General features: G+C 44.1%; 1 protein-coding gene across 2 annotated transcripts in view; it reads right to left on the bottom strand.

Annotated features, from left to right (window-relative positions):
- The window catches only part of grid2 (glutamate receptor, ionotropic, delta 2), an 894,599-nt gene that overhangs the window by 106,329 nt on the left and 773,988 nt on the right, over nt 1–14,282 (bottom strand). For both annotated transcript variants that reach the window (XM_068045980.1, XM_068045987.1), the window contains one exon: nt 11,420–11,615. In XM_068045980.1, coding sequence (XP_067902081.1) covers nt 11,420–11,615 — 196 coding nt within the window. The remainder of the gene's footprint in view (nt 1–11,419; nt 11,616–14,282) is intronic.

Genomic DNA, 14,282 nt, shown 5'->3' with positions numbered 1-14,282 from the left:
TCCAGAATGCTATCTGTAAAACAACGATCAGACAAAAATCTAAATCAAAATAAATGTCAGATGCTTTCAGGACAGCCAGAATTTCAGCCTAATCCAAATATTATTAACCTCATTTTCTCAGATGTTAAAAAAACATGAATTCAGAGTGTAGTCATTTTAGCAGGGGGTGAGATAAAATAGGATGTGACATTATATCCCCTAGCTGCAGACATGTCTGAATGCAAACAAACCTTTTCCCATCTACCATCTGACAGTCCTCTCAGCGAATCTACAAATACATTTAACTTACTTGGTAATTCATCTTTAACTCTGCTTGATACCTTTATGATGGCAGAATAAAATACTAGTGGGATTTTTCTCACAAAGAAAGAGATTAAAATGACATAGGTCTTTTGTCCGAAAAGTGTACATTTAAACACTTTTGCACAGGTTGAGCTGAAAGTGTGGGACAAGCAATGCTGATTTTGATGCTTTCTTAAATGTCTCCCTTGGCTCATTTTGGTTAATGATATTGAGAAAATATGGACTCATGACTTTTATCACGTGGTTACACAATAATTAAACACTTAGTGGGTGGTGAAATTTCCACATGGTAAATTTCATGCTAAATAAAAAGGGTCTGGAGAGATACTTACATGAGGATTTCCTGGACTCGCTCAGTTACATAGCCATTGGGTCATAATTGGCGTATATCCCATGCAAAATGGGGGAGTGTACAGGAATTAGAGTGTAGTGTTTAACCAGATAGTTCTGGCTGTTTGGGAGACAACCAGATAAGAAAGGAACAGCACTTGGCTCCCTCACTTGACTCTCAGCTAACGCCATTTCCCATTTCATCAATCTGACACTTTTCAAGACTGCCCGCTACAGGAGCAGTTGGCACATGCAAACATGGCACTGCCCAGACATGGAAGAAGATGATTCAATTTTGTGGACTCCGACCTGCATGAGGAAAGCGATATCAGGAGTCACCTGCCAGGACTGTTGCATACCACCTGGAGGGAAGGTGGCACTGGTGCTGAGCGCCAACTCTCTTGCTCCCACACTGCAGACCAATGCTGGAAGAAATTCAATAACCTCCCCAGGACAGGCAAGGTAATACACTGGTTACTTTCCCTTTTCTTTCTTGACCAGCCTACGTCGCAGAACTCTCTTTATCCTTTGAAAGTAACTACTTTACAATTAATCCTGTACAACACACTCTGGTGAAGAGGGGCACTAGTTTAAGGTCTTGCATTATGACTAGATTGATTCCTGCAATGAGAGGACTGTCCCTTGATGAAACATTGAGTAGAATGGGCTTATATTCTCTTGAGTTAATAAGAATGAGAGATGAGCTCATCGAAACTTACACAATTCTTAAAGGACATGACAGGGTAGATCCTGAGAGGCTGTTTCCGCTGGCTGGAGAGTACAGAGCTAGGGGTCATAGTCACAGGACAAGAGGACAGCCATTTAGAACTGAGATGAGGAGAAATTTCTTCACTCAGAGGTTGTGAATCTTCTCAATTCTCTACCCCAGAAGAATGCGAATGATCAGATGGTGAATATATTAAAGACTGAGATCAATATGATTTTGGGCACTAAAGGAAACAAGGGATATGGGGATGAGGCAAGAAAGTGGAGTTAATGTGGGAGTTCAGCAATGATCTTATTGAATGGTGGAGCAGCCTCAAGTGGCTATTTGGCTTACTCCTGCTCCTATTTCTTATGTTTTTAGGTTAGAACAGTTACTCACATGTACACCCTAAAACCTCTTCCTCCACTTCAACTGATAGAGCTAATGTAAGAGATGTAGGACTGTCATTATACTTGCTATGGATTCCTCAACTGATAGCCTTTCCCTAATTTACTGAAACCTTGCAAGAGAAATTGGTGCACAATTCCTGTATGAGGTAGGGCACTGTAGATGGGCATTTCCACCTTTCACCCTATGAGGAGCTGATGGGGAAGGGACTCTGATCTTTCTGTGCAGGAGATGGCGAGGTTGGAGAAAAATTGCCAATGCCAAGTTAGGTCACCTGCACTGTCTCCCTGTGAAGCACTGTACAGATACAACCTTCAGCCTCTTTCTCTTAATTCCAAGGGGATAATGCTACCCATTCTTCACTCCTACCCGCCTTTCCTGAAAATCCATCACAGGAGGAGGAGGATGATGACGAAAGGCAGGAAAAACAACAGAGACACAACTACATTCTTGTCAACTGTGATGATAATGACGAGGATGATGATGAAGAGGAGGGAGATGAAGACCACCCATGAGTTCATGCAAAGATTTCCAACCACCTGTTCCTTTGCCCTTTTCAACTCAACCTTGCAACAGCAAGCAGGTTAGATGACCAAAAGCTTGGTCAAAGAGGTAGGTTATAAGGAACATTTTAAAGGAGGAAAGCAAGGTGGAGAGGTGCACGGAGGGAATTCCAGACCGTAGGGCCTAGGCAACTAAAAGCACAGCCACTGACTGTGGTGCGATTAAGGTCAGTGAGCAGAGGAGTGATAGGAGAATGAGACTTGGTGCGAGTTAGGACATGGGCAGCAGAGTGCTGGGTGACCTCAAGTTTACAGAGGGTAAAATGTGGGAGACCAGTCAGAAGTGCATTGGAATATTCAAATCTAGAGGTAATGAAAGCATGAATGAAGGTTTCAACAAAAGATGAGCTGTGACAGGGAAGAAGTTGGGCGATGTGATGGAGATGGAGAGATTATCTTACTGATGGCATGAATATGTGGCAGGAAACTCATCTCGGAGTCAAGTATGAACCAAGGTTGTAAACAGACTGGTTTAGTCTCAGACTGTTGCCAGGGAGCGGGATGGAGTCAGTGGCTAAGGAACGGAGTTTGGAGCAGGAACCGAAAACAATGGTTTCATTCTCGCCAATCTTTAGTTGGAAGCAGTTTTTGCTCATCCAGTACTGCATGTCGGACAAGCAGTCTGATAATTTAGCAACAGTGGAGGACTCATGAGAGGAGGTGGTGAAGTAGAGTTGGGTGCTGTCAGTGTACATGTGAGACCTAACACTGAACTTTTGGATGATGTTGCTGAGGGGCAGCATATAGATGAGAAATATAAGGGGCCAAGGATAGATTCTTGCGGGATACCAGAAGTAACGGCATGGGAGCAGGAAGAGAGGCCTTTGCAAGTGATTCTCTGGCTATGATTGGATAGATAAGAATGGAACCAGGTGAGAGTAGTCCCACCCAGCTGGACGACCATTGAGAGGCGTTGGAGCAGGATGGTGTGGTCAACCATGTCAAAGGCTGCTGACAGGTCAAGAAGAACGAAAAGGGAAAGTTTACCTTTGTCACAGTCACATAGGATGTCATTTGTGACTTTGATAAGAACTGCTTTGGCACTGTGGCAGGGGTGGAAACCTGATTGGAGGGATTCAGAGCCTATGCCAACTCTTGGGTGCCAACCTGCAGACAACTTATACCAGAGGGACTGCTATTGCTGTGAGTGCGCACCGACTTTTCTTCTAAATCCACCACCAGTGAAGCATGCAGGATTTCCCTTCTAGTAAAATGAATTGATGGATATAGATTCCAACGGGTGATCTGACAACTGCGCCTGAAGAACGCCTGATGAGTAAAGCTGAGAACCAGGAAGATGATTCCCATAAAACTTACCCAGAGCTGAGGACAGCATTAGCATCATATGCATCACCTTTTATGGTGAATAAGCCTGTCAATATTCCACATCTAAATTCACACTTGAAGCATTCCACTTGGGGAGATACCAAATGAATGTAGGGAACTATGAGATTTTAAGCGGTGCCTTCAGCAGACAAAATTGAAAGGGACAAAGCATCCTTTTACATCCACTATCTCTTTATTCTGATATTAATGTGATTTCCACAGGACTACAGTTGTTCAGTTTTATTAAACAACAACGGCTTAAACCTTAATTGCGCCTTTTAACCTCAAATGTTCCAAAAGTAACCACAGGTAGAAGAAGGGCTAAAGGTGACGGCTGAATAGGTGAGAGGCTTGTGAAGGAAAGCAAAGTGCTAACAAGGAGGAAGGCTGTTTGGAGAGCGTTTCAGTATGTGCTTCATTGACAGTGGAGCAAATGGAGGGTGGAAGTTTAGTCAGAAGGGAATGTAGTGGAGAATTGGGCTGGCAAAGACTGATCAGCAAGGGAGGGGACAAGGCCATTGTCAGGCCAGTACAGAAGGATTTTGAAATCAATTCATCAGAGGATGATTCGCATTCAAGGTTGGTGCGGGCAGGTTTGATGTGGAGAGGAACATAGTGCGGGATAAGGTCGGGATTAGAGTTCTGGATGAGTTTCAGTTTGTGGAGGCAGAACTCAGGTGACCAGCAAGGAGAACTTTGGAACAGTGTAGTCCGGAGATGGCAAAGAAATGGCAGACAAAGCTGCATGATGGAAATAAGCTCTATGCAGTGGCTAGTATGTGGAATCAAACAGGACACCAAGGTTAGTATTCTCGAATGTAGGGTGTGTGGTCTTCCAGGGAGGAGAATGGAGCTAGGACCCAAAGTCCAGAGTTTTTAGCGGCGTTGAAAAGGATGACCTCAGTCTTGCTGACATTGAGTTGAAGCAAGTTCTTGTCAATTCAGGACTTGTTGGCGAAGAGTGGAAATGATTGAGGAACATACGAACATATGAATTAGAAGCAGAAGTAGGTCATACGGCTCCTCGGGCCTGCTCCGCCATTCAATAAGATCTTGGCTGATCTGTTTGTGTTTCGAATTCCACATTCCCATCTACCCCTGATAACCCTGGATTTCCTTGCCTCACAAGAATATATGAACATGCAGGAGTGAAGAGTTGGGGAGGAAAGGTAGATCTGGCTGTCAATATCACACTTTAGAAAGCTAACCCCTATGCCTATGAATGTTGTCACCTAGTGCAACTGACAAAGAAAAGGATAAGACCTTTAGTCATAATGGAGATGACTTTACAAGGGCAGGAGGAGGAGTCATTGAAGGAGATGTACTGACTTTGTTGGGACAGGAGGGAGTGGAACCAGGCTAGAACAGTGCGAGGGAGGTGAATGATGATGAAGGATAGAGTGGTTGACCATGCAGAAAAGTCAAGAAGGATGAGAAGGGATGGCATGCCATGGTTGCAGCCACAGAGAATGTCACTGGTGTCTGATCAAGACAGTCTAGGTGTTGTGTACAGAGTCAAAATTAGATTCAGAATATGCTTTGGTAAAAATAGTGATAAGCTTTAAAATTTACCTCAAACCATATTGTAAAATTGTCTTTTAGATTGGGGAATTGACTTCAATATTTGGACTATGTAGTTATTGCCATTCCTCTTAACATATTCTAGCCACCTCCGCAGTATGTTAAAATATACAGTGCTGGTATTTCAAAGAAAGCAGCACTGTGATACAGCATAAGTCAAGAACAAATGCATAAAATATGTATACAAAATAATACAGCTCTAGGCCTATCTGAATGAACAACATCATAAATAATGTACCATCAGTCATGCCTGTCATTTAATGATATGCTGTGCATCATTCACTTTTAATAGTACAATGTACTTAATAACAGAGGACAAACTAGATAGCATCACAAATGTATGAACTTGAAAGCCCTGTGAGTTAAGTAACAGACGAAGTAATAACTGAAGTCACAAAACTATACAGAACTGGCGAAAATCCCAAAAGTCTGAAACTCCTGAATTATCTTGGGGACACTGGTTTGAATTTTGTGCGGGAGATGAGGCTCCAGGTGCTGGGCCGAAAAGGCGGTGGGGGTGGGGGGGACCCCGCCTTTGCACTTTCTCGACCCCCGGAGCAGTCCTCTGGTCTTTTTGATTCAATGTTTTAGGAGGCAGGCTCCTCATCCCAAGCGATTTTGCCAGGGGTGGGATAGGCTGATGATGACCTTCCCGCCCAGAGGCTAATTGAGGCCCTTAAGTGGCCTATTTATGGTCACATAAGGGCCTCTTCCCACCACCACTGAGATCTAACCAGTGGCAGGGGGTGCCTCCATCATGTGGGGAGGGCGCCTTATTAAATGAGGTGCCCTCCCTGCAGGCTTGGCGGGGTGGATCCCTCCTTCATAGACAACCTGTGACCCATGGAGGGCCCTAGTTGGCAACACCTGCAACTCCATGGCTCCCTCTCCCCCTGGACTTCACGCCCGCCCTCACTGGAGCCTTCCGGACTGACTCCAGTGATCCCGCCTCACTTACCTGAGGCCTGGCATTGTAGCGCTGGACCTGCATCCAAGGCCTCTGACGTTCCTGGTGGCACTGCCGATACTGCTGAGCTGCCAGACCTGTGACTGGGTGGCAACTCTTGGAGGCAGGATCCCTGTCTTTAAAGGGATGGAGATCCCAGTGCCAGGCACTTAGGCTTTAACAAAACCGGAGGAGCGCTCCGGGGGAGCCCGAAAAGCTGAGGTGGGGATCTCCCTGCCTTTACGGGCCAGCGATGGTAGCCCTGCCTCCTCCACAAAATCTAGCCCTTTGTGTTTTCTGATGACAGCATCTAGGGATCTAGTCACACTGCTAGTGTTTGCTGGCCCTCTCTATGAATCCTTGTTTTCATATTCCCCATGATCTTGGCCCTCCCTATTTCTGTAATCTCCTTCAGCTCTACAGTCGAAATATCTGTGTTCCTCCAATTCTGGCCTCTTGCAAATCCTGATTTTCATTGTTCTACCATTGGAGGCCATACCTTCCACTGTCTAGGCCCTAGACGCTGGAATTCCCTCCCTAAACCTCTCCGCCGTTCTCTCCTCCTTCAAGATACTCCTTAAAAACCTACCTGAGAGATCACTGTGAGAACAACTGAAGGTCCGAGAGCACAGCAGGGATAAAGCAGCGGTACAGAGAGAGAGAGAGTGATAGAGAGAGAGCACTGCGAGAGGCACCCAAGAAAAAAAGAAATCAAGGATTGACATCACAGGAAAGTCAGTAAGTGATTGGTTGGTGAGTATTTCTCTTCCCGTCTCTTTCAGATTAGGAGCAGGGAAATTAATAACCTCAATCAGGGTGAGTACAACAGTGAGTGAATTAATAAGAGTAGTGTAGTAGCACAGAGCCAGTCTGGAGGTATTAAAAAATTAATAGTTTAAACAAAGTACCAAATAGATTCTAAAATAGGGAATAGAATTCATTTTCAGATCATGGATGGGCAGTTGTGACCTGTTGCTTGCAATTCCTGCACCATGTGGGAACTCCAAGACACTTCATGTGTCTTGGATGACCACTTGTGTAGGAAGTGTCTCCAGCTGCTTCAGCTCGATCTCTGAATTTCTGAGCTAGAAGGGCAGCTGGAGTCATTGCGGAGCATCAGGGAGCAGTAGAGTTTCCTAGATCGTACTTTCCAGGAGGTGGTCACCCCACAGGCAGGAGTCTTTGGGCTGTATGCCATTTTCAAACCAGTACTCAGCATTGGAGACTGCTGGGAGTGATGATACCCTGAAGGAGTGCAGTCCAGAACATGGCATGAATGGGTAAGGGACTGCACAAGAGGGAGTAGCAAAGTGTAGAAATGTAGTTGTTATAGGAGATTGCATAGTTACAGGGACAGACAGACATTTCTGCAACCACCATCATGAGTCCCGCATGGTGTGTTGCCTCCCTGGTGCCAAGGACATCACGGAAAGGGTGCGGGATATTCTGCAGAGGGAAGGGAGTGAGCCAGAAGTTATGGTACATATTGGTACCATTGACATAGTGAAGGCAGGTATTGAAGTCCTATGGTCAGATTTTCAGGAGCTAGGGAGGAAGTTAAAGAGTAAGACCTTGAAGGTAGTCATTTCTGTATTACTGCCAGTGCCACAGTGAGAGTAGAAATAGGAAGATAGGGAGGATCAATGTGTGGCTTGAAGCATAGTGCAGGAAGGAGGGCTTCAGATTCTTGCGGCACTGGAACCAGTTCTGGGGCAGGAGGCACCTATTCATAAGGGATGGGTTGGACCTCAACAGGGCTCGGACCAATGTCCTCGCGGGGTGGTTTACTAGCGTGGTTGGGAGGTTTAAACAAAATTGGCCGGGGAATGGGCACCAGCATATGGAAGTAGAAAGGAAAAATAAGGTGCATAATGTGAGAGTGTTGGGCAGAACTCGAGAAGGAAGTAGTTCCATATTAGATAGGAGCATACGGAGAAGGGCTATGAGGAATGCAAAAAGAGAGGATTACAAAGCATGTTTATAAATGCACAAAGTGGAGTGAATAAGGTTGTTGAGCTACAAGCCAAAATAGCAATGTGGGAATATGATGTAGTGGCAATAACAGAAACGTGACTTAAAAATGGTGAGGACTGGGCACTTAATATACAAGGATATAACGTGTTCAGAAAAGATAGAGAAGGAAAAAAGGGAGGTGCAGTGGCAGTGTTGATTAGGGAAGACATTGTAGTGTTGGAAAGCGGAGATGTCCTTGAGAGGGCAAGGACAGAATCCATTTGGTTAGAGTTGAGAAGTAAACAGGATATGATCTCGCTATTCGGGGTATTCTATAGGCTTCCAAATAGTGAGAGAGAAAGAGATAGAGGAGCAAATCTGCAGGGAAATCACAGAGATGTGCAAGAACTATAGAGTGATGATATTGGGGGGCTTTAATTCCCCAAATATCAATTGGGATATTTCTAGAGTAAAGGGAAAGGAGGGGGAGGAATCTTTGGATTGTGTTCAAAAGAACTTCCTTGATCAGTTTGTTCTGGGCCCAACTAGAAAGGAGGCATTGCTGAAACTGGTGCTGGGAGATGAGGTGGGCCAGGTGGACCAAGTGCCTGTGGGGGAGAACTTGGGTAAGAGTGATCATCGTATCATAAGGTTTAGACTCATAATGCAGAAAAGCAAGGAACAATATAAGATAGAACAGCTAGATTGGAAGAGAGCTAATTTCAATGCAATGAGAATGGATCTAGCCAGGATAAAATGGAACCAAAGGCTGACAGGCAAAATTGTAATGGAACAATGGGTTATCTTTAAGGAAGACTTGCTTCAGGGACAGGCTAGGTACAGTCCAACAAGGGTGGAAGGTAGGGGAACCGAAAACAAGACTCCCTGGATAACGAGGGAGATAGAGATTATGAAGAAACAAAAAAAAGGTGTCTGATGCATGTCAGGTGAATTCTTCAAGTGAGAACCAGGCCAAAGACAACAATTTGGGAGGGGAGGTGAGGAGAAAAATAAGACTGGCAAAGAGAAAATATGAGACTAGAAAGGCAGTCAACATAAAAGGGAACCCAAAAGTCTTCTACCAGCATGTAAATAGTAAGCAGATAGTAAGAGGTGGAATGGGAGTATTAGGGTAATACATGCATAGTGGCGCAGAGCAACGCTAGAATACTTAATGAGTACTTTGTACTGGTGTTTACTAAGGAAGAAGAATGTAACAAAATATTGTTAGAAGTAGAGAGAGTTGAAGGTAATGGATAGGGTAAAAATTGAGAGTGAGGAGGTACAGGAAAGGCTGGCTATGCTTAGGGCAGATAAGTCACCTGGTCCGAATGGCTTACATCCCAGGTTATTAAAGGAAGTGGGGATGAAGATAGTGGAAGGGCTTACCATAATCTTCCAATCTTCCCTGGATGCAAGAGAGGTGCCAGAGGATTGGGGAGTGACAACTGTGATACCTTTAGTCAAGCAAGGGTGTAAGGACAGTCCGAGCAACTTCAGGCCAGTTAGTTTAACATCAGTGGTGGGTGAGGTTTTAGAAACAATTATCAGGGGGAAAAAAATCAACAGGCAATTGGAGGGGCTTGAGATAATTAAGGAGAGCTTAATTCCACTTTCCTGCCCTATCCCATATCCGTTGATTCCCTTAGTCTGCAAAAATCTATCAATCTTTGTCTTGTATATACTAATCAACTGAGTATCCACAACTCTCTAGGGTAGAGAATTCCTAGGATTCACAACCCTCTGAGAGAAAAGATTTATCCTCATGTCAGTCCTAAATGGCCAACCCCTTATCCTGAGACTATGGCCCCCAGATCTAGACTCTCCCAGCCAGGGGAAACGGCATCTCAGCATTCATCTTGTCAAGTCATCTAACAATTTTTTGCATTTCAATGCGATCACCTCTCATTCTTCTAAACTCCAGAGAATATAGGCTCATTCTACTCAATCTCTCCTCATAGGACAACTCTCTCATCTTGATTGACCCCATGTAAACCGGGTTTCCACTAATCTTCTGTGAGAATTACTGCAGCTGATCGGTAGAATTACGAATGAGCTTCACTCCTTACTTGCCTCTGCATTTCAAATGAAACAGTAAGGGATCTGTCTTGCTCTGTATAAAGTTGAAATAGTTTTTAAGCTACAATGCAGAGGAACAAACTATTTTTCCTCTATTATCCATGCAGCAAAATCGATCTCACAGTTCAAAATCTTCCGACCCACTTATATTATTAACCAAAGAATGTTAAGTCAGCAGTGAGGGTTGTTTGTACAAAGCTTTTATGAAATCAGAAAGCGAAAAGCATCATAGAGACAGGTGGGCAAAAATAAATAGTATTTACCATTAAAAATGAATGGCAGTTTAGTAAAGATCTTCTTTAACAGAGGGAAGTACATTCCAGGCTTTTGGTTACAAAGTATTTACAGCACAGAAAGCCATTTGGCCCAACAGATCCATGCCAGAGTTTAAGTTCCACACGAGCCTCCTTCCACTCCTCTTCATCCAAACCTATCAACATATCCTTCTATTCCTTTCTTACTTATGTGTTATCTAGCTTCCCCTTAAATGCAACTATGCTATTTGCCAGAACTACTCTCTCTGATAGTGGGTTCCACATTCTCACCACTTTCTGGATAACAAAGTTTCTTCTGAATTCACTATTGGATTTATTAGTGACTATCTTATATTTATGGCCCCTAGTTCTGGTCTCGCTCGTAAGAGGAAACATCTCTCTACCTCGATCCGATCAAACCCTTTCATAATCTTAAATATCTCTCTCGGGTCACCCATTAGTCATCTCTTTTCTAGAGAAACGAACCACAGCTTGTTCAATCTTTCCTAATTGGTATAACATCTCAGTTCTGGTATCATTCGAGTGATTGTTTTTTGCACCTCCAATGTGTTGCACCTCATAGATTTAGCATGTGACTTTGCAGCCATCGCATGAGGAAGGAATATACCAGAGGGAAGGAAAAATGGTACATGACCACTTTAGTGCCTATTATCATGGCCTTTGCCAAGGGGCTGTATCTTGGCTGCCTGCCTTCCCTTTCAGCTAAAGAAGTGATGTTGTAAATGGACCAAAATTAAATGGAGTACATTATCTATTTCATAAATGGAAGAAAAAGACATTTAAAAAGAAATGTAATTGCTGCTTAGGGCGAAATTTGAACTTCGCTTATCTAGAATCCCGCAGTTTGCAGTCTCCCGAACATGCATATTTGCTAGCACACAACAATCCAATCTAACACTTAGGAGAAAAATATACAGCTGGTGTATAGATTGAGAGAAATGCACTGTACCCTTCGGATGCCTTCTTGGGAATCCTTCACCGAGGTTTCTGTGCCGTTACCTCTGTTGATCATCTTCCACATTTGGGCGTACATGTTGTCTCTCTCAAAGGGGTTCATTCCTTTCACCCGGACATGCTCATACACAGCTGACTCCATCACTGTGCCGTAGGGAATGTCTGTTTGCTTGGAAAGATCCTGCAGGGACCTTTGGGCCGAGAAGAAAGACAAGATAAATAAATTATGTCAAGTTTAAAAAATCCTAAAGGCTTAATATAAGGTCAAGTGTAGATTACCCACGTCAAAGTGCTCTTCCAGTTAATTTAAAGGAAAGATGCAGGCCACAATGGATTTACAATTAATCGACAAAAGACTTTGCTGATCTTTGAAGCATTCATTAAGGAACATTAGTTGAACTTTTGGTAATCAGGGTGGCACAGTATTGTGGGGCTTCAAGGCACAATGACAATGGAGTGGTAGGAAGCAAAATCATACTTTGCATTTTGCATAGGTGACTTTAATAATCTCACTGTGCCATACTGAGGAGAAAGGCAGAGGAGAACAGATGCATCTCTGCACGGAGGAAAGATCAAAGGATGAGACAACTTGAGATGCTGTCTTTTGCTTACAGCAAGTGGCTCATCTTCTGCTGAAAACCTCATCCAAACATTCATTATCTCTCGACTCGACTATTCCAATGTACTCCTGGCTGACAATCACCTTGCATTATCTGTAAACTTGAGCTTATCTAAAACTCTGCTGTTTGTATCCCAGCTCATACCAAGTCCCTCTCACCCATCACCTCTGCGCTTGCTGACCTACATTGACTCCCAGACTGGCAAAGCCTCAATATTAAAATTCTCATCCACGTTTTCAAACCTTTCTGGTCTTTCCCCTCCCTATCCCTGTAATGTCCTCCAGCACTACAACCCTCCAAGATCTTTGTGTTCGTCTAATTCGAGCCTTTTTGCCATCCCTGACTTTCATCACTCCATTCATGTGCCTCTAAGCTCTGAAATTCCCTCCCAAAACCTATCCTCCTCTCTACCTCTCCTCCTTTTAGTCGTTCATTAAAACCTAGATATTTGACGAAGCGTTTGGTCGCTTATGCTAATATCTCCTTATGTGGCTCATTGTCAAATTCTGATGATAGAGTTCCTGTGGGACCTTGGGATGCTTTACTATGTTAAAGGTACTATATAAATGCAAACTGTTGCTGTCATTATAAGGGGCATTGAACATAAGAACATAAGAAATAGGAGCAGGAGTAGACTATATGACCCCTCGAGCCTGCTCAGCCATTCAATACGATCATGACTGATCTTCTGCCTTGACTCCACTCTCCTGCCCACTCACCATATCCATTGATTCCCTGAGAAACCAAAAATCTATCTCAGCCTTAAATGGATTCAACAATGAAACATCCACAACCCTCTGGTATTGACAATTGGTCAAAGTTTTGGAGCAGGCTGCTTGCCCTCTTGTTTGGACTGGTGTAGAAGACCAAAGGAAGCAGATGGAGAAAATAAAACACATTTACTAATCATGAACTATTATCAAAACAGATACTTGGAATGGACACACATAAGGAAATGAGCTACCCCCAATTTGGAATTAGGATTCCTTTGTAAAAAAATTTCAAAATCAAAAGTTTAAAGAGAAACCTTATCACATTCTGGCTTGTTCCGAAAGTTTATGTGTAATTTTGTTTTCAAATTGGAGACAGTGCTATATTAGAAATTACTATAGGTGGAAAGATCTTAAAAATGGAGATTGGAAACTGGGAAGAGGAGCATGAGTCTGGATTTTAATGTACTAAAGCAAAACAATAGGGTAAGAGACAGATAAATACAGAAAATGCTGCAAATATTCAGAAGATCTGGCAGCATCTGTAAAGAGAGAATCAGAGTTAACAAGCTGAGTTTTTCCAAATCCCAGTTCTCCCACTGACGGGACAGATAACGGGTCCTCAGCCCAAGCGGACAGACAGCAGGATCCTGGTTGGGATATTACTGGCAGCGGTCAGTTCAGAGGCTGCCACTGGGACCGTCATCCTATTGAGGATGGCGGCTTGCCTCTCAGAGCTGCTCGCCCAGTCAGAGGGCTGGCAGCTCAGCAGCGTCAGCAGCATCATTAATAGAGGTCACCACTGCTGAGGTTGCAGGAAAGAAAAAGGGCATCTCCATGTTGAGGCACCCTCAAAGGCCTGGTAAACTTTTTTATTTAATGTGCCAGGGCCAGGAAAGCAGACCCTGGCAACCAAAGGGGTAAACCCTCCAGAGGTGGTGTCAGAGCCATGGGGGCAGCCATTGCCGCCGGGGGCCCCTCTGTGATCCACGGAGCAGCAATAATGGAAGGTCCCCCCAGAAACCGCTGGGTAGCCAACACGGTTTACCTGGCGGTTTCTCCACGTGGTGGGGACCTGTCCTGATGCCAGTAAAATGCCAGCATGGGCAGAAAGTGGATGTTAATTGGTTAATTAGTTCATTTAATTGGCCGCCCGCCTCTGGTTCCCTGCTATTCCCGCCACTGAGATATGCTGTGGCAATAGGAAGACATTGGGCTCTCCTCATGATGCCTTCCGCTGCCATTTTACAAGGCCTCCTGCCTCCCAACCAAATTGTGAGGGGCATTGATAGGGGCATTGAGCTGGGGGGACACAGAGAAAAGCCTGGCTGCTGTCCTATGTAGGCTGCAGTGGGCTGGTAAAATTCAATGACCTTTCATCAGAATAGGGACAGAGAGAGATCTGGTGCAGAAGCAAACTCAGAGAACCAAAGGTAACAACAATGAGTTAAAGAACTTATTAAGTAAACAGTTAAACACAACTTAAGGAATTACTGCATCATTCACAGGGGATAGAACCAAGAGTAGA

This window comes from Heterodontus francisci, chromosome 1 (genome assembly GCF_036365525.1).
Source record: "Heterodontus francisci isolate sHetFra1 chromosome 1, sHetFra1.hap1, whole genome shotgun sequence".
NCBI lineage: Eukaryota > Metazoa > Chordata > Chondrichthyes > Heterodontiformes > Heterodontidae > Heterodontus > Heterodontus francisci.
The sequence above is the reverse complement of the archived record's forward strand: the minus strand, read 5'-3'. Positions and strand labels throughout refer to the sequence as shown.